At 38.7% G+C, this 11,590-nt stretch overlaps 1 protein-coding gene across 1 annotated transcript; it reads left to right on the top strand.

Annotated features, from left to right (window-relative positions):
• Nucleotides 1-9,855: 9,855 nt before the first annotated feature.
• Nucleotides 9,856-11,590, top strand: LOC127083429 (mitochondrial import inner membrane translocase subunit Tim13). Its single transcript, XM_051023737.1, has 2 exons — nucleotides 9,856-10,082; nucleotides 11,222-11,590. The coding sequence occupies exons 1-2, from the start codon at nucleotides 9,969-9,971 to the stop codon at nucleotides 11,369-11,371; spliced, it is 264 nt and encodes an 87-aa protein (XP_050879694.1). The 5' UTR covers nucleotides 9,856-9,968; the 3' UTR covers nucleotides 11,372-11,590.

Raw genomic sequence — 11,590 nt, 5'->3', positions numbered from 1 at the left:
CGAGAGTTGAAGCAGTTGCGGGGTAAAGAGATTGCCTTGGTAAAGGTAGCTTGGGGAGGACCAGCAGGTGGCAATGTGACTTGGGAACTTGAGAGTCAGATGAAGGAGTCTTATCCGGAGTTATTCGCTTGAGGTATGTTTTCGAGGACGAAAACTCTTTTAGTGGGGGAGAGTTGTAACACCCCGATAAAAATAAGATAATTATTTAATTTAAGTTAATATTATATTTATTAATTTAATTAAATAATTGAAATTATTGGATTATTATTATTATTATTACTGGAATAATAATTATTGGAAAATATATAAGTTGGGATAAGAAAAAGAGTTCCATTTTTTGATAAAAGGGTTTTTACGTGAAAAGCAGAGAAGCGGCTGAAAAGAGGAAAAGGGCAAAGAGACAGAGCAAGAGGAAGAAGGTTGGAGAAGAGAAAAGCTTGGAGCTTAAAGATTCGCCGGATTAACTCAGGTAAGGGGGGTTTATCGTCGTTTAATGGGTATTATGGGTTAACATGTAATGGGTAGTGATAAACCGTTGAATTGACCCTAATTGGGATGTTGAATGCTGAAAAATTGTGTTGGATAAGCTGTGTTAAAGCTGTAATTGAATCGGTATTGTGTGAGTCGTGTTTTCCCGAACGTATAGCTTTTTACGGAATTGGAATCGGAGGTCCGGAAGTCCTCCAACGGCGGAAAATGCGGAGAATTCTGCATTCTGCTTCGTGTTAGCGCAGGAACAGTTTCTGTCTTGCGTTAACCGGTTAACCCAGGGTGTTAACCGGTTAACACTGTTATGAACTGTGAAAATATTGCTGTTTTGCTTGCGTTAACCGGTTAACCCAGGGCGTTAACCGGTTAACACTGTTGTGGTTTCTGAGAAATTGCTGTTCTGTCTGCGTTAACCGGTTAACCCAGGGCGTTAACCGGTTAACACTGTTGAGTTTTGCCAGAAAACGTGTTCTGTGTTGCGTTAACCGGTTAACCCAGGGCGTTAACCGGTTAACACTGTTGAAAAGTGGGAAAATTGGTATTTAAATGTTGTGTACATATTTGATGGTTGGCCTATATCGGTATGTGATATAGTAGGGATTATTTCCCGTTGTTTTGAGTAGGATAGGTATTAGTAGAGTGTGCTAATACTGTGATTGAATTATTTGGCATGACATGATATGATTATGTGATAAATATGCTGATGATGTGTGAAATATGCATAATGTTGTGAATGTATATATTATGCATGTGTTGGTGAATGGACTGTTTTATGGCTTAGAGTGTGAGCATATGTCCATTGTGATTATTGTTGATGATTTGCATTGCTAGGTGATTTAGCATGCATATTGTGGCCTTTATGGTGGTAGCTAATTCCCATGGTGAGGAATTAGTGAGTTAGTCATTATGGACTGTTGTTGATGTTTGCATGCTAGGTGATTAGCGTGCATAGCATAGCCCTTGGGGTGGTAGCTAATTCCCATGGTGAGGAATTAGTGAGTGAGTCACTAGGTCTCAAATGAGTGGGACTAGTGGGCTTGGTAGCCGTATCTGGATTTGATCGGTGAGGTTGAACTATATGTTCACGAATAGTCGGTACCGCATGCATGGAGTCTCATTGCATAATGTATGTATGGCGTATAATATGAATGGATGTATTCCAATATTATACGTGTGTTTGTGTGGTATTGAGTATGAGTATGAGTTGTATTAGTATTGAGTATGATGTTTGAGTTGATGTGCCGTTACCGAATGTGTGATATGATTAGGGTGATTAATGTGTTATTTACTTAGCATTACATGATATTTTATAATGCTTATTATATCGATTGAGGAACTCACCCTTACAACTATTTTTCAGGTAACGAGCAGTGATTGAGTAGAAGCTAGTGCTTGGAGTCTAGTGTAGTTCCTTAGTGGGTCATGCTCTGATAGATGTAACATCGGGACGGGATGTTTTACCTTGTTGAATAATTTACATGTAATGTGTTACATGTTTTGCATGATTGATTTGATTTCTATCCGCTGCGTATTGTGCAAATGCTTTATGTTTGAATTAATAAAAGAGCATGACAGTTATTTGGTGAATGGTGTGAAATGATTGTGTGACACCCTTAATTGCATAATTACTCTGATTGATATATTGCTATTTTAATTAAATATTTGGGGTATTTTAGAAGGGTGTTACATTAGTGGTATCAGAGCATAGTCGGTCGAGTCGAGTCGTAATTATTCTGTTTCCCTGTACGTGATAGGTGTTGTGTAACCCTATCAGTACTTATTGTTTTAGCTTGTTGGGTTTTCAGAATAGAGATGGCTGGAAGAGGTAGAGACGATGCTGCGATTGCTGAGGCTCTGGGTATGCTAGCTGGAGTACTTGGAGGGAATCCGAATGTTGTGGGAATGGGAGCTGCTCGTCAACTGAGTGAGTTCCAGAAGAACAATCCTCCAATGTTCAAGGGAGCATACGATCCAGATGGTGCTCAGAAGTGGTTGAAGGAGATCGAGAGGATCTTCCGAGTGACTGAGTGTGCCGATAACCAGAAGGTCAGGTTCGGTACGCATATGCTGTCAGAAGAAGCAGATGATTGGTGGGTTGCTACCCGCACTGAGTTGGAATCTGCTGGGAATGCTGAGATCACTTGGGCTGTGTTCAGGGAGAGATTCCTGAGGAAGTACTTTCTAGAGGATGTCAGAGGAAAGAAAGAGATAGAGTTCTTAGAATTGAAGCAGGGCAATCGGTCTGTTACTGAGTATGCTGCTAAGTTCACAGAGCTGTCGAAGTATTATACTCCATATGATGAGGCTACTGGGGAATTTTCGAAATGTGTGAAGTTTGAGAACGGGTTACGTCCCGAGATCAAGCAGGCTATTGGGTATCAGCGGATTAGAGTGTTTTCTGATTTGGTTGACTGTTGCAGGATTTTTGAACAGGATACCAAAGCCAGAGCGGAGAGCTATCAGCAGAGGGTTGATAGGAAAGGCAAGAATCAGAATGATCGTGGGAAACCGTATGCAGCTGGCAAAGGTTTTCAGAGGCAGAGTGGGATGAAGAGGCCTAGTGGGGGAGACTCCAGTGCCCCTGCTAAGTGTTTCCGATGTGGTCAGGCTGGACATCGTATCCATGAGTGTACCAGTAATGAGAAGAAGTGTTTCAAGTGTGGAAAAGGTGGTCATTTGGCTGCAGAGTGCCGGTCGAAGACTGTGACTTGTTTCAACTGTGGAGAGGTGGGTCATATCAGTCCACAGTGTCCTAAGCCGAAGAGAGAGAACCAGTCGGGAGGCAAGGTCTTTGCTTTATCGGGTTCTGAGACTTCTGCAGATGATCGTTTGATCCGAGGTACGTGTTATATTAATGGCTTTCCTCTTGTAGCTATTATTGACACAGGTGCGACTCATTCCTTTATATCTTTGGATTGTGCTGTGAAACTTAAGTTAGAGATATCTGAGATGCATGGTAGTATGGTGATTGATACTCCTGCGAAGGGTTCAGTGACTACTACTTCAGTTTGTTTAAATTGTCCTTTGAGTATTTTTGGTAGAGACTTTGGGATGGACCTCGTGTGTCTTCCACTAGTGCAGATTGATGTTATCCTGGGTATGAACTGGTTGGTGTTTAACCGAGTTTATATCAACTGTTTTGATAAGACTGTGATCTTTCCTGAGATTGAGGAAGGAAAGAGTTTGTTTCTATCAGCAAGGCAGGTGAATGAGGCAGTAGCAGATGGGGCAGAGTTGTTTATGCTGTTAGCGACTTTGGAGGCTAAAGATAAACTGGTGATTTGCGATCTAGCTGTGGTGTGTGATTTTCCTGATGTGTTTCCGGAAGAAGTGAATGAATTACCGCCAGAGCGTGAAGTTGAGTTCTCGATTGATTTGGTACCTGGTACTAGGCCGATGTCGATGGCTCCGTACCGTATGTCTGCTGTTGAGTTAACTGAATTGAAGAGTCAGTTGGAAGATCTGTTGGATAAGAAATTTATTCGTCCGAGTGTGTCACCGTGGGGTGCACCAGTGTTATTGGTTAAGAAGAAAGAAGGTACTATGAGGTTGTGTGTGGACTACAGGCAACTGAATAAAGTGACGATCAAGAATCGGTATCCTTTGCCGAGGATTGATGATTTGATGGATCAGTTGGTTGGTGCGAGTGTGTTCAGCAAAATAGATTTGAGGTCGGGATATCATCAGATACGTGTGAAAACTGAGGATATTCAGAAGACTGCTTTCAGAACAAGGTATGGACATTATGAGTATTCTGTAATGCCTTTTGGTGTGACTAATGCGCCTGGAGTATTTATGGAGTATATGAATAGGATTTTCCATCCGTACCTAGACCAGTTTGTTGTGGTGTTTATTGACGATATTTTGGTGTATTCGAAATCTGAAGAGAGCATGCTGAACATTTGAGAGTGGTTTTAGGAGTTCTACGAGAAAAGAAGTTATTTGCTAAACTGTCAAAGTGTGAATTTTGGTTAGGAGAGGTTAGTTTTCTTGGTCATGTGATTTCAAGAGATGGTGTTGCTGTTGATCCTTCTAAGATAGAAGCGGTATCTAAGTGGGAAGCTCCGAAGTCAGTTTCTGAGATAAGGAGTTTTCTTGGACTTGCAGGTTATTATAGGAAATTCATTGAGGGATTTTCTAAGTTGGCGTTACCGTTGACGATGTTGACTAGAAAGGGGCAAGCGTTTGTTTGGGACTCAAAATGTGAAGAAGGTTTCCAAGAGTTAAAGAGAAGGTTGACTACTGCTCCTATTCTGATATTACCGAGTTCGTCGGAAGCATTTGAGGTTTACTGTGATGCTTCATTGTTGGGTTTGGGTGGTGTGTTGATGCAGAATAAGCAGGTTATAGCTTATGCTTCGAGACAGCTGAGGGTTCATGAGAGGAACTATCCGACACACGATTTAGAGTTGGCAGCCGTGGTATTTGTTCTGAAGTTATGGAGGCATTACTTGTACGGGTCAAGATTTGAGGTTTTCAGTGACCATAAAAGTTTAAAGTATTTGTTTGATCAGAAAGAGCTGAATATGAGACAGAGGAGATGGTTAGAGTTTCTGAAGGATTATGACTTTGGTTTGAATTACCATCCGGGTAAAGCAAACGTAGTGGCTGATGCATTGAGTCGGAAATCATTGCATATGTCTATGTTAATGGTTAAGGAACTGGAGTTAATTGAGCAGTTTAGAGACTTGAGTTTGGTGTGTGAGAGTACTCACAATAGTGTTAAATTGGGAATGTTGAAGTTAACGAGTGGTATTCTGGATGAGATTAAAGAAGGTCAGAAATCCGATGTGCTTTTGGTTGATAAGTTGACTCTAGTGAATCAAGGTCAAGGTGGTGAATTCAGAGTTGATGAGAATGGTGTTTTGAAATTTGGTAATCGGGTGTGTATTCCGGATGTTACCGAACTTAAGAAGAGTATTCTTGAGGAAGGACATCGTAGTGGCCTGAGTATTCATCCTGGAGCTACGAAGATGTATCATGATTTGAAAAAGTTATTTTGGTGGCCGGGAATGAAAAGAGAAATTGCGAGTTTTGTTTATTCTTGTTTGACTTGTCAGAAGTCAAAGATTGAGCATCAGAAGCCGTCTGGGCTAATGCAACCGTTGGCTATTCCAGAGTGGAAGTGGGATAGTGTCAGTATGGATTTTGTTTCTGGTTTACCGAGGACAATTAAGAATTTTGAAGCTATTTGGGTGATTGTTGACAGATTGACAAAATCGGCTCATTTCATTCCGATCAGAATGGATTATCCGTTAGAGAGATTAACTGAGTTGTATATTGAGAAAATTGTAAGTTTGCATGGTATTCCGTCGAGTATTGTTTCGGACAGAGATCCTAGATTTACATCGAAGTTCTGGGAAGGTTTGCAGAGGGCTTTGGGAACTAAGCTGAGATTGAGTTCTGCATATCATCCGCAGACTGATGGTCAGACTGAGAGGACGATTCAGTCACTCGAGGATCTTTTGAGGGCTTGTGTTTTGGAAAAGGGAGGTGCTTGGGATTGTTATTTACCTTTGATTGAGTTTACCTACAACAATAGTTTTCATTCGAGCATTGGTATGGCACCGTTTGAAGCTTTGTATGGTAGGAGATGTCGGACACCTTTATGTTGGTATGAGTCCGGTGAGAGTGCTGTGATTGGACCGGAGATTGTTCAACAAACTACGGAAAAGATTAAGATGATTCAGGAGAAGATGAGGATTGCTCAGAGTCGTCAGAAGAGTTATCACGACAAGAGGAGGAAGTCACTTGAGTTTCAAGAGGGAGATCATGTGTTTCTTCGTGTTACTCCGATAACTGGGGTTGGTCGAGCTTTGAAGTCGAAGAAGTTGACACCTCGATTTATTGGTCCTTATCAGATTTTGGAGAGGATAGGGGAGGTAGCCTATCGTATCGCTTTACCGCCGTCGCTTGCGAATTTGCACGAGGTTTTTCATGTGTCTCAGTTGAGGAGATACATTTCTGATCCGTCGCATGTGGTCCAAGTAGATGATGTACAGGTGAGAGATAACCTGACTGTTGAAACATCACCTATGAGGATCGAGGATCGAGAGTTGAAGCAGTTGCGGGGTAAAGAGATTGCCTTGGTAAAGGTAGCTTGGGGAGGACCAGCAGGTGGCAATGTGACTTGGGAACTTGAGAGTCAGATGAAGGAGTCTTATCCGGAGTTATTCGCTTGAGGTATGTTTTCGAGGACGAAAACTCTTTTAGTGGGGGAGAGTTGTAACACCCCGATAAAAATAAGATAATTATTTAATTTAAGTTAATATTATATTTATTAATTTAATTAAATAATTGAAATTATTGGATTATTATTATTATTATTACTGGAATAATAATTATTGGAAAATATATAAGTTGGGATAAGGAAAAAGAGTTCCATTTTTTGATAAAAGGGTTTTTACGTGAAAAGCAGAGAAGCGGCTGAAAAGAGGAAAAGGGCAAAGAGACAGAGCAAGAGGAAGAAGGTTGGAGAAGAGAAAAGCTTGGAGCTTAAAGATTCGCCGGATTAACTCAGGTAAGGGGGGTTTATCGTCGTTTAATGGGTATTATGGGTTAACATGTAATGGGTAGTGATAAACCGTTGAATTTACCCTAATTGGGATGTTGAATGCTGAAAAATTATGTTGGATAAGCTGCGTTAAAGCTGTAATTGAATCGGTATTGTGTGAGTCGTGTTTTCCCGAACGTATAGCTTTTTACGGAATTGGAATCGGAGGTCCGGAAGTCCTCCAACGGCGGAAAATGCGGAGAATTCTGCATTCTGCTTCGTGTTAGCGCAGGAACAGTTTTCTGTCTTGCGTTAACCGGTTAACCCAGGGCGTTAACCGGTTAACACTGTTATGAACTGTGAAAATATTGCTGTTTTGCTTGCGTTAACCGGTTAACCCAGGGCGTTAACCGGTTAACACTGTTGTGGTTTCTGAGAAATTGCTGTTCTGTCTGCGTTAACCGGTTAACCCAGGGCGTTAACCGGTTAACACTGTTGAGTTTTGCCAGAAAACGTGTTCTGTGTTGCGTTAACCGGTTAACCCAGGGCGTTAACCGGTTAACACTGTTGAAAAGTGGGAAAATTGGTATTTAAATGTTGTGTACATATTTGATGGTTGGCCTATATCGGTATGTGATATAGTAGGGATTATTTCCCGTTGTTTTGAGTAGGATAGGTATTAGTAGAGTGTGCTAATACTGTGATTGAATTATTTGGCATGACATGATATGATTATGTGATAAATATGCTGATGATGTGTGAAAATATGCATAATGTTGTGAATGTATATATTATGCATGTGTTGGTGAATGGACTGTTTTATGGCTTAGAGTGTGAGCATATGTCCATTGTGAATTATTGTTGATGATTCTGCATTGCTAGGTGATTTAGCATGCATATTGTGGCCTTTATGGTGGTAGCTAATTCCCATAGTGAGGAATTAGTGAGTTAGTCATTATGGACTGTTGTTGATGTTTGCATGCTAGGTGAATTAGCGTGCATAGCATAGCCCTTGGGGTGGTAGCTAATTCCCATGGTGAGGAATTAGTGAGTGAGTCACTAGGTCTCAAATGAGTGGGACTAGTGGGCTTGGTAGCCGTATCTGGATTTGATCGGTGAGGTTGAACTATATGTTCACGAATAGTCGGTACCGCATGCATGAAGTCTCATTGCATAATGTATGTATGGCGTATAATATGAATGGATGTATTCCAATATTATACGTGTGTTTGTGTTGGTATTGAGTATGAGTATGAGTTGTATTAGTATTGAGTATGATGTTTGAGTTGATGTGCCGTTACCGAATGTGTGATATGATTAGGGTGATTAATGTGTTATTTACTTAGCATTACATGATATTTTATAATGCTTATTATATCGATTGAGGAACTCACCCTTACAACTATTTTTCAGGTAACGAGCAGTGATTGAGTAGGAGCTAGTGCTTGGAGTCTAGTGTAGTTCCTTCGTGGGTCATGCTCTGATAGATGTAACATCGGGACAGGATGTTTTACCTTGTTGAATAATTTTATATGTAATGTGTTACATGTTTTGCATGATTGATTTGATTTCTATCCGCTGCGTATTGTGCAAATGCTTTATGTTTTGAATTAATAAAAGAGCATGACAGTTATTTGGTGAATGGTGTGAAATGATTGTGTGACACCCTTAATTGCATAATTACTCTGATTGATATATTGCTATTTTAATTAAATATTTGGGGTATTTTAGAAGGGTGTTACAAGAGGTCTTGTCGAAATTCACCGAATCTATTGCCGATTGAATGCAATACGCAACCTTGCAATCTTTCTTCTTTGCCTCCTTGTTCGCGACTCTCTGAGCATCGGTTACATTCTCAACAAGCTCAGGGACACCATTAGTAACGACTTCTAAGGTTTCATGAAAGACAAACAGAGATTGTATCTGTTTTCTCCTTCGGATCCAATTCTTGCCGTCAAGAATTGGAAGAGAATTCAGAATATCATTAGTACCATTCATATTTGCAGTGATTGATTAACAACCCACGATCTCGAAAACACGATCACCGACATGTCATTCTTGAAAACACGATTAAGAACCTAACTGGAGCTCTAAATACCAATTTGTTAGTGCGTGAGACACGTTTAGTGAGGAGAGAAAGAGAGAGATGATAAGGAAATAAGGATTACTATTATTGAAGAATTATTATGTTACAAAACTGAATTACAAAGTATCTATTTATATACGCCTAAGTGACTTAACTAATAAGTAATAAATATAACAATCCTAAGCCTTAATTAACTTTGGACTTGAGCCTCAACCAACTTGGATTAAATTATATATCAATATATTTAGTACTTACTAAAGTAGATGGTAAGGCGATCAGGGTGTTAAAATGTTTATATTTCATATTAGATGGTAAAACAACATAATTTTCATAAGACTAGTTTTTTTAAAAAAAAAATTCAATGTAGGCAGGGAAAAATAATATTAAGCTAAGAGATTAATCATTATGCACTGTCAATATAAAAGTTTTACGCTGTCAATTTATCACAACTATCCGTTTATATTATTTTTTAAATAATTAAAATAAAAATTAATTTTTTTAAATAAATCAATGATTGTGATTAACTGACCTGCACTATCCGTGTTTATCAATTAAATTCTTAAGTTAATATTAATTTTTCTTAATCCAAACCCATTTAATTTTTTTAACAATGTTAGGCATAATACAATATTTTAAAATTTTTAATAAATTTTTTTTATTAAATAAAATACTTTATTTTTAATATATTTATTAAATAATAATCGTCATTATTTATTAACTCATTTTTATTATTGAAAAAATATTTTCATTTTTTTCTATAAAAAAATATATATACAATTACAACTTAATAAAAAAGCATGTGGCCTAGGGTTTAAGGCACCGCGTTCAAATAGAGAATCACAAATCGCTAGGGTTTTATTACATCTCTCAAAAGCCCCAAACTCAAAGAACAAGATTGCAATGGATTCCTTCTCCGCTCCGCCGAGTCGTCCCTCCTCCCAATTATCCCCACAGGATCTCAAAGATCAGTTGAAAAGCCAACTTGCCATGGAGTATGCTCAACAGTTTCTTGAGGTATTCCATTTTTTTCATCTATTGTTATAGATTAGTTGTTTAACCCACTCAATATCATATGATAATGGAAGAGATGACAGTTATCTGAGATGGAGATAGTGAAAAAGTGAATTAGAAGTTTGTTTAAATTGTTGATTTGATTATTTCAGTTTTCTCTCAGTATTGTGGCTGTGGTTGAAGTTTTAGTTGTGGTTATGGTGTTACCGTTAATATAATGGACGATTATGTGATACCAAGCTAATGCCACAGAGATTCCATGGAAAGATTGGAATTGGATCCGGATTTTATCTTTTAAGGATAACCCTACCTTGCATTTGCAAGTGATTGATAGACTCTGTTGCTTTCTAGACGCTAGGAAGAAATTGTATCATTGAGATTGTGGATAATTGTGAATGGATGCGATTGTGTTTTTAACCTGGCTGTAGAAATATCTAAAACCTTAATATTGCAACCACAGTTGTAGTTATCTATGTAGCACTGACACCTCTGAAAAAAGGAGTGTATGGGATAGTGTCGGGGTCTTGTTTGGGGTGTCCGTGCTTCATAGGTAGTTATAGATTGCAAGTTAAAACCTTGAATTGAAGCTTCAAGCTACTAGTTCGTATCAGTTTTTTTTCTCACACCAATAAGGTGCTCAATAGTTTTCGGGTGATTGATATGGCATTCTAACTTCGGTGGTAGCTCTTTTTGTTTTGGATGATACTAAATAGTTTACCTGTTGCTACTGTCATTGTAAATTGTGATAAACGTGTGGGTATAAATGGAGATTGATGACGGTTCTTTCGTCATATAGAAAGAGATGCAGTTATGAGTCATTTTTCCATTGATGTGTTTCTTGTACATGAATTATTTGTGATAATAAGCACATGATATTATTGCTTTGAAATATTTAAAAGCCTCTAAGTGCGGTTACTTTAGAGGTTTGCCCCATTCACTTATACCTATAAATTCTTTCTTAAATTATCAGACAAATGAAGCATCTTAGTCAGGGTAAAATAATCAGATTCTTCCATAATTTTGGTGTGGTGTGATACTCGGGATAAGACCTGATCAATGTCATGTGATTGAGTAATGAATATGTTTGGTGTGTTTTTCTTGCTGCAATTGCATTTACATTCCAATTGTCATTTTTTTTCCAGACTGTGAGAGGAAAGTGTTTTGAGAAATGTATCACAAAACCAAGTTCAAGCCTCAGTGGGGGTGAAAGCAGTTGTATCTCTAGGTGTGTAGACCGATATATTGAGGCCACCGGCATAATTAGCAAAGCGTTATTTAGTGGTCAACAATGAAGTGGACAACCTCCTCGGTAAATCATGAAAGTTGCTCAAGTTTTGGGAATCACTTAATGATGTTTTAGATTTTGTGTTCTTCTAGAAACAACTATGCACTCTATTTCATATGCCCGTGATTTCACGGTTATTTTCAACTCTTTGCTTAATACTTGTACTTTATTATAACTATTTTAAGTTTATGAATTGATGCCCTGTTAAGAGGCCTTTTAAGTTTAA

Source organism: Lathyrus oleraceus, chromosome 5 (genome assembly GCF_024323335.1).
Source record: "Lathyrus oleraceus cultivar Zhongwan6 chromosome 5, CAAS_Psat_ZW6_1.0, whole genome shotgun sequence".
Classification (NCBI taxonomy): domain Eukaryota; kingdom Viridiplantae; phylum Streptophyta; class Magnoliopsida; order Fabales; family Fabaceae; genus Lathyrus; species Lathyrus oleraceus.
Note: the sequence above shows the minus strand (reverse complement) of the source record. Positions and strands in the feature narration are given on the sequence as shown.

Excerpts from the sequence above, each read along its gene's own strand:
- LOC127083429 (XM_051023737.1), top strand. The coding sequence starts at position 9,969 with ATGGATTCCTTCTCCGCTCCGCCGAGTCGTCCCTCCTCCCAATTATCC. Across the intron at positions 10,083-11,221 it reads ATGCTCAACAGTTTCTTGAG|ACTGTGAGAGGAAAGTGTTT; the intron begins GTATTCCATTTT and ends TTTTTTTTCCAG.